General features: G+C 38.0%; 1 protein-coding gene across 14 annotated transcripts in view; it reads left to right on the top strand.

Moving 5' to 3' along the window:
* Nucleotides 1–8,171, top strand: part of celf4 (CUGBP, Elav-like family member 4) — a gene marked incomplete at both ends in the record, with an annotated part of 97,577 nt that extends 89,406 nt beyond the window's left edge. For 3 of the 14 annotated variants that reach the window (XM_081390756.1, XM_081390751.1, XM_081390761.1), the window contains 5 exons: nucleotides 2–154; nucleotides 3,290–3,352; nucleotides 3,501–3,581; nucleotides 5,397–5,480; nucleotides 8,044–8,171. In XM_081390756.1, coding sequence (XP_081246882.1) covers nucleotides 2–154; nucleotides 3,290–3,352; nucleotides 3,501–3,581; nucleotides 5,397–5,480; nucleotides 8,044–8,171 — 509 coding nt within the window. Of the gene's footprint in view, nucleotide 1; nucleotides 155–629; nucleotides 741–3,289; nucleotides 3,398–3,500; nucleotides 3,582–5,396; nucleotides 5,541–8,043 lie in introns of all 14 variants that reach the window. The other 11 variants (XM_081390755.1, XM_081390762.1, XM_081390759.1 and 8 more) reach the window with 5 other exon arrangements.
* Between the last annotated feature and the right edge of the window lie 5,589 nt (nucleotides 8,172–13,760).

Here is a 13,760-nt window from a genome sequence, read left to right as displayed (position 1 = left end):
GGTGGAAGCACGCCCCCTGGCATCACGGCTCCCACGGTGACCAGCATTCCATCTCCAATCAGCGTGAACGGTTTCACAGGGCTGCCTCCTCCTCAGGCCAACGGACAGGCCCCAGCGGAGGCCATGTTCACCAATGGAATCCATCCTTACCCAGGTACTACACACTCTCATCCACAGATATACAGCAGAATTTTGGCAGATTTTAATAGCGTTGAACCGACTCCATAGGCAAACTTTATACTTTTTGCAACAGTAAAATACATGGCTAAGTATAACACTAACATTTTTCATCATCCTTTTCTGACGATTAATGTCAGCTCTGGTTTTGTGAATTACAGTATTTCTTGCAGTATAATCAAGTTTTATGCTTGCACATAAAGCATTTTACTTTTGTGTTTAGCAATATAAGTGTTCTTCTATTTGATGACTCAGCAGTCTTTTATTAAACACAAAAACATGTTATTAAATGTTTCTCGAAGCTACTTTATCTGAAAAGTGCATGCGGAGTTGTGAAATGGCCAGCGGTCGGCTGTCAGCTGTCACAGTGCGAGTCTGTGTGTGTTGTGGAGTGGTATTCATGTCCAGTGCCACAGAGAAAAGCAAATGCCTGTCTCCCGGCTGTATCCCAGTTTTGCAGGAAGTGGTGTTTAGGGAAGACTCGGAGAAGGGCGGCCTTGGCGTGGCACAGAGAAGTTGTTTTGGGGTTCAGGGAAGCTGCTTCCTGTCGTCTCTCTCAGAAGGTATAGAACTCCCTCAAACGTTAGTGTCGTATTACTGTGTGTGTTTGGTGTGTGTGTGCATACGGTTTGCGGTAGACAGGGAGTGAAAGACGTGAGTAATTTCTTCATGTTTGTTTGGTGTCGTCAGCTTTGTAGAGTGACTTGTTGTTGTTGTAGTGTGGCTATAGTTATATGTGCATGCTTTGTATTTGGCAGACGCTTTTTTATTTAAAGTGACTCACTCAAGGGCGCGGTGGTGTTAGCTCACACCTTCTGGAGTTCAGTCCTACACCTTTTAGTTACCACTACAAAACAACCCCCATTGAACTGTGTTCCCTTTAAAGGGATAGTTCATAATTGCTAATTATATCATTGTCTTCTCACCCTCATGTTTTGTTTTATACAAAAAGGCCATATATATCTAAAATAAAATATATAAATAAATTCATAAATAATCAATTAAAATTGCTATTTCATACATATTTATTTTGTATATGCTCTAAAATGGCTTAAAATTGTGGTTTCCTTTCCAATTGGAGGAAACTTATTCAAAATATTTAATGTAAGAAGTAAAATGCTATGATTTTAATGCATTTATATGCACCAAAAGAACTATACATATTCACCTACATACATTTCTACTCAAATAATAAAATAAAAAACCGCTATGCCCATAAAACCATAGGACCAATAACTATCATTGAACCCCTTAAAGGGATAGTTCTCCAAAGAAATTTTTTTTATTTCATCATCATCCTCACTTTCATGTTGTTCATGCTGTTTCATTAAACAAAAGAATATAGTGACATGTATGTAACACAAAAATTGTTTTATTATTTTGCCTGTATGTTATTCATAAAGCTTCCATTTCCACAAAAAAGTCCATTCAGTGAAAAATCAGCCTAGCAACAAAACAAACATCGCAATATTGCAAAAAAGTTATCTGAGGTCATTTTCACTACATTCAATTATTAAAATACACAATAGTGTTAGTTGCATTTGTATAAAACAAGTAAGTCTACAGTGTGATATGAGAGATGTGAAAGTTGCATTACTTTCAGCTACCCAGATAAGCGGTCTGACATATAGCATTGCCATGGACAATGGTGAATATTAGGAAATATATGACGTCTTGATGCAATTTACCATTTAGAATCAAGTTTTCCAGAGCAGAGTAATTCACTGAAAATCTAGGCCGTGTTCATTTTCTTTTACATTCATACTTATTTGGAACATGAGAGTGAGTAAATGATGACAGGATGTTCATTTTTGTCTGAATTCTCCTTACTTTTAACTCTTTCCCCACCAGCATTTTAAAAAAGAAGTTGCCAGCCACTGCCAACTTTTTTAAAAATGTTCACAAAAGAGTAACGGCCCCCAGAATATTTTGTATGAATATCTGAACAAGCAATATATCAAAACAAAGTAGCCTACTGAGACTCTGCTTTAAAAAAAGAAAAGAAAAACATTTTATTCTAGCATCATGCATTCTTTTTTTTATCAACACTTGAATGTAAGTTTAATTTAAAAAAAGCAACATTTTGAACAAAAAGCTGATAAAATTGCATTTTTTCCCAAAAAATACAATGTGCATAAGCAGTGTTTTAATTACTGTTTTGACACAGAGATTCTCTGCTTTTTCAGAAGATGAGTAATAGCGCCCCCTACCGTATAACAGTGAAAACACGGAAAGAAAAAACGGGAAAAAATTCCGTCAATGGCAGGGAAGTGTCTCAGGGGCCGTTTAAACAACACTGTTTTCAACTAAAAACAGAAAACTTTTCATGCATTTTGGCAGTTAAGTTACATGACAACGCCATTTCGCGGGCCTGAAAATGCAAGCTTTTGAAAACGGGTATCGTCTCCCAGTGTAAACAACAAAAACGCACATTTTTGAAAACCTTGATGTCGTGTGCATTTGTATAACGTGTTCAGTCTATATGCGCGTAGTTTTTCTTTACAAAGTGACATCGCCAACTACTGGCCTGGCAGCATAATGCAGCGGTTTAGTCATTTTCGCAGATCCATGTGAAAAGGGACCGTTTTGACGTTGTTGTTGTTTACGCGAAAAAGTTTTAGTATAACAATGTCGTGTAAACATACCCTCATAAATGTAAGGAAATTCTGCCAATGGCGGGGAAAGAGTTACTCGCATGTCCATCAAATGAGCTCCGAACACACAATCCAGAGCGTGGATGTTGCAGTATTTACCTGTAAGTGTTTTAGCAGCGTTAAGTTACCAGGCTGTAAGTATGTGTATCAGTGTTTAGAACAGGAGCGTCGCGGGCCGGGGCTGAATTGCCTTTATTACTGTGAAAGCTCTCAGCTGATTGATGTGCCGTGTAGAGCTGTAGATCTATATTGTCCTCCATACACTCTCCGGCTGTCTTTCCAAATCGCGGGCAGCGGAGAAGCTTGGCAGGGTCCCGCGCGAGCGCCACGGCTTAATTGTTTGTGGGTGAACGGTGAGGGGGAGGGAAGTGAGGTAAGCTCATTCCCGGCGCACAGCTCTGCCCGAACACACTCAAACGCACTCAGTGACCCCGGCTCTCGTCTCTCTCTCTCCACAGCTCAGAGTCCCACTGCAGCAGACCCCCTACAGCAGGCCTACGCTGGAGTCCAACAATATGCAGGTCTGTCACTCAAAAGGAGGCTGTTTGTAATTTTCCTACTTCCAAGTTAATAAAAAGTGCATGCACTGTGTCTACGTGTGCTGGAAGAGGTGTGAAGTGTGTGTGTGTGGGGTTATCTGACACATTGGCGTGTGTGTGTGTGTCTCAGCAGCCTTCCCCGCTGCATATGGACAGATCAGCCAGGCTTTTCCCCAGCCGCCTCCCATCATCCCTCAGCAACAGAGAGAAGGTGAGTCTGTCGCAGGCAGATATGTCACCTGTGAGAGTGAAAGATTCGACGTGGTCACTCTCTGTGACATTTCCCGTAATTGGCTTTTCATAGATGTTCTATTAATGTGAGATTTTTATGTATTGATTGTTATGTGCCGCTTATGCTCCCATTCAAAAGTTTGGTTCCGCAGGGATGCATTCAATTAATCAAAAGTGACAGTAATAATATTTAGAATGTTACAAAAGATTTCTATTTCAAATAAATGCTGTTCTTTTGAACTTTCTGTTCATTAAAGTATCATGAAAAAATGTATCCACAAAAAAATATTAAACAGCACAAGCGTTTTCGATATTGATAATTATAAATGTTTCTTGAGCACCAAATCAGCATTTTAGAATGATTTCTGAAGGATCATGTGACACTGGTAGGAATATTATATTATATCAATGGATCGCATTTCTGGTGTGCTATTGATTACCACAGACAATCATTTTGATTCGTCTCTCATCACTGTGTGTAAACAAACTGGAAACTGTTTACAGTAAATAGACTTGCCTAGCAGTAAAGCGTTTCGCAAACCCTACAGGACAAGCCAAAATTACAGATCCACAGACATTAAGTTGAAGAAATAGCCTAGAATAATCTTTTAAGTTAAATTTGGTGTTCTTGGCTGACTTTCTAAAACATTATACTCAAGATTGTGGTTTCGTCTCCCTCCAGTGGCTGCTATTAAACTATACCGAAACATCTTCAACAACCAGCCATGTTCATGATTTGCCAACTGTAGAGTTTCTCTTCTGTACAGCATGTGTCTGAATGCACGTATAGATAAAGTGATTAATTTCTGCAGTTCCCATTGTCTGTTATGCATTATATAATGTTGGAATGTTTGTTAGTGTTGAAGTTATTAGACAGTGATCTACACAGGTTCTTTTCAGATTGTAAACTGTTCATTCAGTATACAAAAGCACCCTAGAACACATTACACAACATTTCTAAAGCCTGAGAAATTATGCATATAAAAGTAAAATAGCAAAAATACCGCTTTTTAATTACACATTTGTTCCAGTGGTAAAGAATAGTCAATTGGCATTGATCAAACTCAATAGCTGACCATTCTACAAAATAAATTCAGCAATTCATTCACGTTATTTTTAATTGCATATCCTTGCCAGTATATGCTGCAGTCATTCCCATTGGATGGTGGTCTGCGGTCTAACTGAGCCTTGTTTGTCTCAAGAAATTAAAAACTTTATGATGGGAGTAAGTGCAGTGATTTCATGAAATGTTCAAGGTCAGTCAGGTCTTCTTTCAGCAGAGAAAATCATGATGACAGTGACCCGTGAACTATATTTCTTTGTCAAATCAAGGAGTTTTCTTTACCCTGATGAGAATTTAAAGAAGCCCACATCTCCAATAATCTTTTGGAAACCAATTTTAGCTCCACTTAGCTGCACTTTTTGTTCATTTAAGGCTCAGTTTGAAGGAAGAGCTAATCTAAAACACCTTTTCAAGAGTGCCCGAAGAACCTGGAAGTGTCAGACCGAGCATTTGTTTGTACACTGTTATTTCATCTATACAACTTATGGAGCGAATTGCTACTTTCAAATGCCAGGGCAACTGCTCAATAAAGAGAAACTGTTTCAATAGTTTGTTCTTTGCCAAGTCTAATTTGCCATTTGCGTCTTTGTTTTGCCTTCTCTCTCTTTATTCCCCTCATTTCCATTTATTCTTTCTGTGCTACCTGCTCTTTTTCTCTCCTGTCTAACCGCTTCTCTAATCTTCTGTATCCCACAATCCTTCTTGTCTTTCTCTCTCTTTCTCTGTCTCCAGGGCCGGAGGGCTGTAACCTGTTTATTTATCACCTTCCTCAGGAGTTTGGGGACGGCGAGCTGATGCAGATGTTCCTGCCTTTCGGTAATGTCATCTCCTCCAAAGTGTTTGTGGATCGGGCGACAAACCAAAGTAAATGCTTTGGTGGGTAAAAATGATAAGACACCTGTGAAGATTATTCTCATTCCTACTCACACTATTAACATTTTTACCTCATTTCTCTACCACAGCGAAGCTTTCGAATAAAGCCGTGTGCACACTGTGTGCTTTTCGCTACTATTCCGCCATTTGAGATACATTTTAGGGATTGTAGGGCTAAATTAAGGTCGCTTAGTATGACATGTTCACCAAAGGCCGATATATTACCTTTACGATGAATATTAGCTTCCAACGAACTTTGGTTCTCTAGAACTGACCATCTAAATTGTGGATTTGACCTTGTCTGCAACATATACCAAATATCTTTCAGTATTTGGTGTTCCTTTCAGTCACATTAACATAATGTCCAAAACGCTCTTGGCATTCCAATTGGGGTTAATGCAGTTTTTCATTTTAGATTTGTGTTATTACATGTTTTGTGTGAAAACTGCAGTGTAAACTGGTGACACAAGCAAAGTAGTTGCTAATTTGTATATTTTACACTTAAAATGTCACTGAAGTCACATCATTTAATCTGAATCACACGGTGTGCACCTGGCTTAAAACAGAAAAAAAGAATGAATGGAAAATGAAAGGGAAAAAAAGAAGATGTAGTGTAGCATCTTTATGTCTTTAATCAGCGCGGGACATGAGGCTGAAGGAGGAAACTGCGGAAGCGTGTTCGTGTGTCCCGCTTGTGACTAATGTGAACCTCTATATTTTAATTAGCGCTATCTGCAGCTTCACTGGCTCCTTGACTTATCAGAGGCATCCCATGCATGAACAAACACACCGCTATTCGATTTCAACTTAATATAAACGCAGTTAGCAGGAGGTGTTTCGGAGACTCAGACGTGATGATCTGAAATGCTGAGCCAGCTGAAATGATCACAATACCTCAAGACAGAGCGACGTGAGTGAGAAAATAGATGAGAAAATGAGAGGAAATAATTTGTTAACTGGAGTTTTGCTGATTGAAGCTGATTTACACCAGAAACTACAAAACTATATAATACATAATAATAAATAATGCATTTTTGTCATAATTCAAGCTACCTTTTTAAGACGGTACTCTTCAAATTAACAAACAACTAACAAATTGCTACAAGACCCCATAACATCAAAGCTTTGTTTTAGTCCATGTTTGTTAGCTTCAACACTATCAATATGCTGCTAGCACATTTTGAAAAAATAATGATTCATTTTTCACTACACAGATTTTGTTCTATAAAATTGTATTTGTCTCACACAGACTTTCTGCTTAAAAAGGGAATATGTTAACACAGGAGTAAATCCCTACTCAAGCAAGCAGTTTAATATGGTTTTAAAGTATATAACTTATTAAAAGCTGCTTATGATATTGTTGCTTGCATAGTAGAAATACAATTTTCATTCAAATGTCAGTACTTTTGGAGATATCTGAATATTAGCAGGCTAAGATGATGTAATCAATATTTTGGGACCAATCTCCCAAAAGAGAAGATAATAATATTATATAATATATAAAATAAATAATATTATAATAAATTACTAAATATATTATAATAAATTATATGTTAGTAATTAACAATTATTCATTAGCAACAGATGGCTTCAAAGCTAACAGACATAAAAAAAAAAAAAAAAGTATGACTGAAAAACTGCTATTTTGCTCAAAGCTAAACTACTTTCATGCCTCTAAAAAAATGTAGTTAGTTTTTCTGTTTGCTGCATGTTATTAACTCTTTCCTGCCATTGACGGAAATTACACAATGCTTCTCCGCCATTGAAGGGATTTTCCAATGTTTCATGTTATACGTTAGGGTGCGCTATTACTCTTCTTCTGAAAGAGTACAGAGTCTCCGGATCAAAACACAGGCGAAAAAAAAAAAGAAGAAACAAGCGATAGACGCATTGCTTACGCACATGTAATTTAGCGCGAGCATTAAACATTAAATAAATCAAAACTGCTAAACGTTACCGAATGAATGTCGACCCAGGACGAGATATAGGAATATGCAAGCTTTGAGGCTGTTGATGGATTCAATCTACCCAATCTATGTTTTTGATCATCGTTCTGAATCCAATCCAGACATAATTTTGGCGAGGAAAGAGTTAAGAAGGACTCCTGGCTAACTTCTCGCTAATTCTAGGAGTGGATGAATATTGTGTTAGGTTCTGCATGTTTTCTGTGCTTCTGATTATTGTGTATCAAATGTATGCTGTTGTATTGTATTGATTGACTTGATTGTGCATATATGTTGAATGTTAAACATGTATCTAGTAAATATGTGTCACGGTGACTTAAGTAAACTTGTTTGATACCCTTCCCTCCCTTCATTTCACGCTCACCTCATTCTTTACCATAAAATAATTTCTGGCCTCACCGTGACCCATTTCTCACACCCCCTCCGACTCCACCTTCCCTCAATCCTATCTAACGTCCATCTGTCCATTGCATTACCTTCTCATCCATCTGGTGCTAACCTGTCGTCCTCTCTGTCTCCATCTTTCTCCCTGCATTCTCCAGGCTTTGTGAGCTTTGATAACCCAGGCAGCGCTCAAGCCGCCATCCAGTCCATGAACGGCTTTCAGATCGGCATGAAGAGACTCAAAGTGCAGCTGAAGAGGCCAAAGGACGCCAACCGCCCATATTAGCCCCGTCCCTCCCCCCAGCCACCCCTGACCCTGGGGGTGAAGGCCGCCGCTGCGCACAGGGAACGACAGGTCAGCCAAATCACCTTGGAGCCAAAAGACACAAACATATACTATACAAGTGAATGAATTGGTTTATTAAAGGGATAGTTCACCCAAAAATGAAAATTAGCCCATGATTCACCCTCAAGTCATCCTAGGTTCATATGACATTCTTCTTTCAGACGAATACAATCGGAGTTATATTAAACAATGTCCTGGCTCTTCCAAGCTTTATAATGGCAATAAAAGTCCATAAAAGTGCATCTATCCATCATAAAAGTGCTCCACACGGGTTTAATAAAGGCCTTCTGAAGCGAAGCCATGCGTTTGTGTAAGAAAAATATCCATATTTAACACGTTACAAAGTAAAATTCTAGCTTCCGACCAAACGGCCATACACAGTCTACTTGCGCCTAAAGTGCAACTTACGCAACTTGTGACGTCGGATGTAGCGTAGTCCGTCATGGCGTAGTGTAAATATCAGCAGTACGTCGCATTACTCGCATAAGTTGCGCTTTAGACTTAAGTGGAATCCGCTTATTTTGCACGGTTCGTTTGGCCGGAAGCTAGTTATTTTACTTAATAAAGTTTTAAATATGGATATTTTTCTTACACAAACACATCGCTTCACTTCAGAAGGCCTTTATTAACCCACCGGAGCCGTGTGGAGTTTGTTTATGATGGACTATCCTTTTAATTAGCTCAAAAGAATGATCCGTTCACTGTCCTTGTTCTTACTAGGCACAATTCAGTAAATGATAAAATTACTGATATGTAGTTTCACTCTGAAATGTCACATTACATGAGTAAAATGGCTTGTGAATGTGGTTTCATGTTGACTTTAAGCCCTGCAGTATAACAGCAAATGATATTAAAAAGGACTGTGGCAGAGGGGGAAAGATTAGTCGTCTCCATGTAGCTCATATCATCTCACATCTCCTCATCTAAATGAAGATGGAAAATCAATGATGTGTCATTAATTTACCCTGCTGATGCCTTTTACTGGGCCAAGTTATTACCTACTTACAAAGCTAGTGAGCCATCTCCGCCTCTGTGGACGACACAGTACGGCTCCTGCGCATCTCGACACTGACCTGATACATTAAAACTCTTCCAGCCAGCCAAAATCATTTAGCTAATCAGTGTTTTTATCTTGTTTTATGGTAAAAAGATCTATACGTCCTTAAAACAATTTTAAAAAAGCTACATTTTAAGAGAATATCTGGATCTGGACTTAAGATTTGTTTAGATTTATTTTTATCAATTAAGAAAATGATTTTTTGCGGTGCATAAAATCGCGCTCAAATGATTTGAAGAACAACAAGAAGTTGCGGATGTAGCGAAGGTGTTTTTTTTTTTTTTTTTAAATAGCCTTAGTTTAGTAGCTCTTAATGCAAATTCATGTTTTCCCTGAAGAGAAAAATAATTATATTATATAATTATAATAAATTATAATTAAACCAATTATATAATTTACAAATAATAATTGCATTAATATTAACAAATAAAACATCAATAATTATTAAAAATAATTACTAACATTATTTATAATTGATCATTTTAAAAAGTAAAAAAGTGATTCGTCAACTTTAGTAACTTAGTCAACTTTTTTTTTTTTTTTAAATATAGGGTGGGGACTTGGTTCTATCCATCAGTTGTTGATTGGATTTTGAGATGTGGGTGTGTGCTAGCTTGCTGGGGAGGAGTTTAAGCAGACTAAATGATTGGGGAAGCTGCATACGTCACCAGAGAGAAGTCTGAGGTCCTGTTATGATAATTTGACTATGGGGTCCAAAAAATAATAATTAACCCTTAAATGCATGAAAGTTTCGGCAATCATTATTACATATTCGGGTCTTTAGCGACCCGGATCTTTATCTAACAGGATGGATGTATACCTGTCGTGATGATATAAAACTCCTCTGATATTAGAGTTACAATTACAGAAGAATAAAATAAAGCATATTTTGTTTCCTCTTGGAGCTTGGGAGGGTTCGGTTTGAGCAGATGTTTTATACCATCATCACTGTCCTCGTCAGAGCTCATTTATTCAGCATCTGGCTCATACTCGCCATCTCAAACATATTCTCAAAATTTTCAAATTTTGATCACTGAGAGCTTCTTCACCAGATTCACCATCAAGTGACAGTGACAGTAATATTTGATTGGTTTCAGTACTTGCTCTGCAGTAAATCGCTGAGCCGTTTCAAGTTTTGCTGATGATACTTACTATTCTTTTGTTTTCTGCCTGCGGTAACTATAAGTGAAACGTCACTTCATCATTGTGTATCAGACATTCCCACCTTGTGGAATAAAGGTGAACTGCACTTATTCAGCATTAGCAACCCTATAGAATTTTTACAAAAAAATGAATGAGAAAACAGGCATTCTTTTATATATATTTTTCTTGTTATATTGTTTATAATGAATTGATTGAAGAATACTAAGAAGGTTGATGTGTAACTAAAAAATGAATGAGGGGGGGGGGGGTAGTGAATGATGTCCCAGGTCACAAAAGACCTGAGGTATGCGTTTAAGGGTTAAAAGAAACATATGCATGGATGAATTGCATTTAGAATAGATGGGGTGAATTTTCATTTCATGCCAACTTTGTGTTCTTTTTGTGTTTGCTTCCCAGGTTTTGTAGAGCTGGACCACATGTTGATAACATGCCAAATGTATTTGAAAACAACAAGATCAAGATCATCGGGGCTGGGGATACAGTACAGCTGAAGCAGGACATGAGGAGGACGTAGCCGCGTGATATACCACCACCACCACCAGGCTCAATGGACCTTTTTGGACTTCAGTGTTTAACTCAGGGGAGCTGCGGTGTAACTGGACCATACCGTACTCCCTTCTCTGAACCCCAGAGCCCTTATTTTGCAGGACCACAGGACACATTACTGAAGACCAACACAAAAATATATATATATAAATATATATATAAAAAAAGAAAAAAAAAGAAAAACAATGTAAGCCCTCAGAAGGCTCTGAATCTACGAATAAGTAGTATGGGGGGAAAAAACACTTTTTAAAACTAAGATAGACTTTTAGATGGAAATCATGTAATATTGAACACGTCTTTGGGAAAACTTTTTAAAGAACTGTTTTAGAAACCAACAAAACGGATTAAAAAAGAAAAAAAAAATTGAAAGACAGAACTTTTTGGAAGGAAGTGACAATTCAGGACACGAACTTGCTTCGACTCGGGATGGCCAACTTTTTTTCTTGGAGTGCCTGTCCTTTTCCAGGGGCAACGGCTGCCACAAACCGCAGCCTCCGTCCGCTGGGAGACTTACCTGTCATTCCTTAGTTGTGTAGGGACCAAATGACCAAACCTTTTTATCACAAATGAAAGAAAAAAAAAAGAGAGAAAAAAAAAAGACTCATATCTGTAACATAATCGGACCACTGCATCTCTTGCTGTGCCAATCGGTTAGAGTTGTATTTAAAAAAGATATATGTATAAAAAGAACATATATGACTATATGCATACATATAGATTGCTGATATGCTTTTGAATACTGGCAGAACTATTTCCGATGGTCCGTCGAGGCCGCTCACTTCGCTAGTTTACAATTACTGCTCAAAATGAAGAATATTTATTTTTATTTCTCTTCTAGTTTTTCTCTGTGGTGAGAGAAAGGGTGCATGGGAAGGGTTGTTCCATAATGCAGCCTTACCTTTTCTATCTTATGTCCTGACCTTGTAGTTAAGAGACCATCTTAAAGAGGTTTGAGATAAACAATCCTGTTTATATATAACGTACATACGATATGTATATGTATAGCAGACGTTCAAGCAATATGTATTCATATTTATGCACCTGTACAGCATATATATGGATACATACACGATATTAATCCCAAAACCCATATATGTATTTATATGCATATATTTTATATGTGTGTATATATAGAAACCGGCTATTCAATATGTAGAGCTGTAATTTTTTTGTAGATTTAAGCTAGAGTTTGAAACATCTGCTCTGCTTTAGACTTTTACCACTGGGAAGAATCTCAAATCGGCAGCTGCAATCTGCAGGCATTCCTCTCGATCCGATATAACGTTCCGCATCCGCCAACACACACACACACACACACACATTCAAAAAAAAAAAGAAAAAAAGATTCAGTTTGTGTATATATGTGTATATGCTACTTACAAATGCAAAATGGCCTCCTCTCGTTTGAGAGTTTCAAGAGAATCAGGATCATTACGAAATAGTACAGAATACGGACATATCCGCCCTCCGCCTCTGCAAACATTCGCAAACAAACGACGTTATTCACTCGAACCGAGCGCTGGCTTTATCGGTTTACCGTCGAATCGTCAGCAGTGCGTCCTTGCACCTGGCAGCACTGTGCTACGACACCGCTAGCAGCCATTCATTATTATGATGATGATGTCAAAACAACAGAAACACTCTTCTTCTTAATAAAAATAAAAGAAAGAAAAATAAACAAAAAAGACAACTACTATAGCTACAGCTAACAGCGAAGCCTTCTAATATTTGCTGACATGACAAACCTGTGCTGTGCAGCTTGACACCGCCATTTACAGATACACCTACTCGACGTTCTGCTTATGGTTACAATGAAGTGGGCATTATGTACGTTTTGCACAAGTATCGTCAGAATCCGCGTCACATTGCGTTCACGCGCGCAGCTTCGGAGTTCTGACTGATTGGCGGGAAGTTTTTTTCCACTAGATAGGGTCGAGGATGGAACGTGAGAATTTACCATTGTATTTATTGCTAATTGAGGATTTTCATTTTGGTTATGCTTTGCAACTGCTCTATTATACAAGATGGCACTATTGTAAATATATGATAATTTCAGAGCTGGTTAATTTGCTTTACCTCAGAGTAAAGCGTCTGTACAGTGGGGGGGGGGGGGGGGGGGGGGGCAGTAGTCAGTTCACCTCATTTCGAAGGGGAATTCAGTTCTGAATCGACGCGTCTTCAGATGGGTTCCGAGAATGTTGCATTTTGCCTTCTAGAACTTTCCGACACATGATCATTCAGGTATTCCAGGATCGTTTGCAAGTAATGCATTCCGTCTGTTGGATTTCAGTGTCACCTGTCTTTCTCTCCCTTTCTGTCTTTCTGTCTCACGCTCATCAGCTCCCTCCGTGTTAACCGTTTCAGCTGCAACTGTTTACATAGCAATCTGGAAATGTAGAGTTGACAAAACCAAGAAGACAGAACAGAAATTTTATTATAAATATATACAAGTATATACATGAACTACTGAATATACTGTAAATGTGTTTTTTTTTTTTTTTCTTCTCTTTTTTGCTCTGTTCCTCTGTATATATGTTTGAATATTTTATAATCTTTTACTTCTATCTAGAAGGACTGGATGACTAAAAAAAATTTAAAGACAAAAAACGAAACTGGATTAAAGCAGGTTTAACTCTAGTCCTTAGAGATGCATTATGGTTGTAAGGTATTTAATTACGGAACATAAGAAGAGTCGATCACATTTAATCCACGTCACTTTCAGAACTACTGCCAACATGCTATTTCTTTGCCTATTTATGTAC

This window comes from Scardinius erythrophthalmus (assembly GCF_964197995.2).
Source record: "Scardinius erythrophthalmus genome assembly, chromosome: 17".
Lineage (NCBI taxonomy): Eukaryota > Metazoa > Chordata > Actinopteri > Cypriniformes > Leuciscidae > Scardinius > Scardinius erythrophthalmus.
This window is presented reverse-complemented; position numbering and strand designations above follow the sequence as displayed.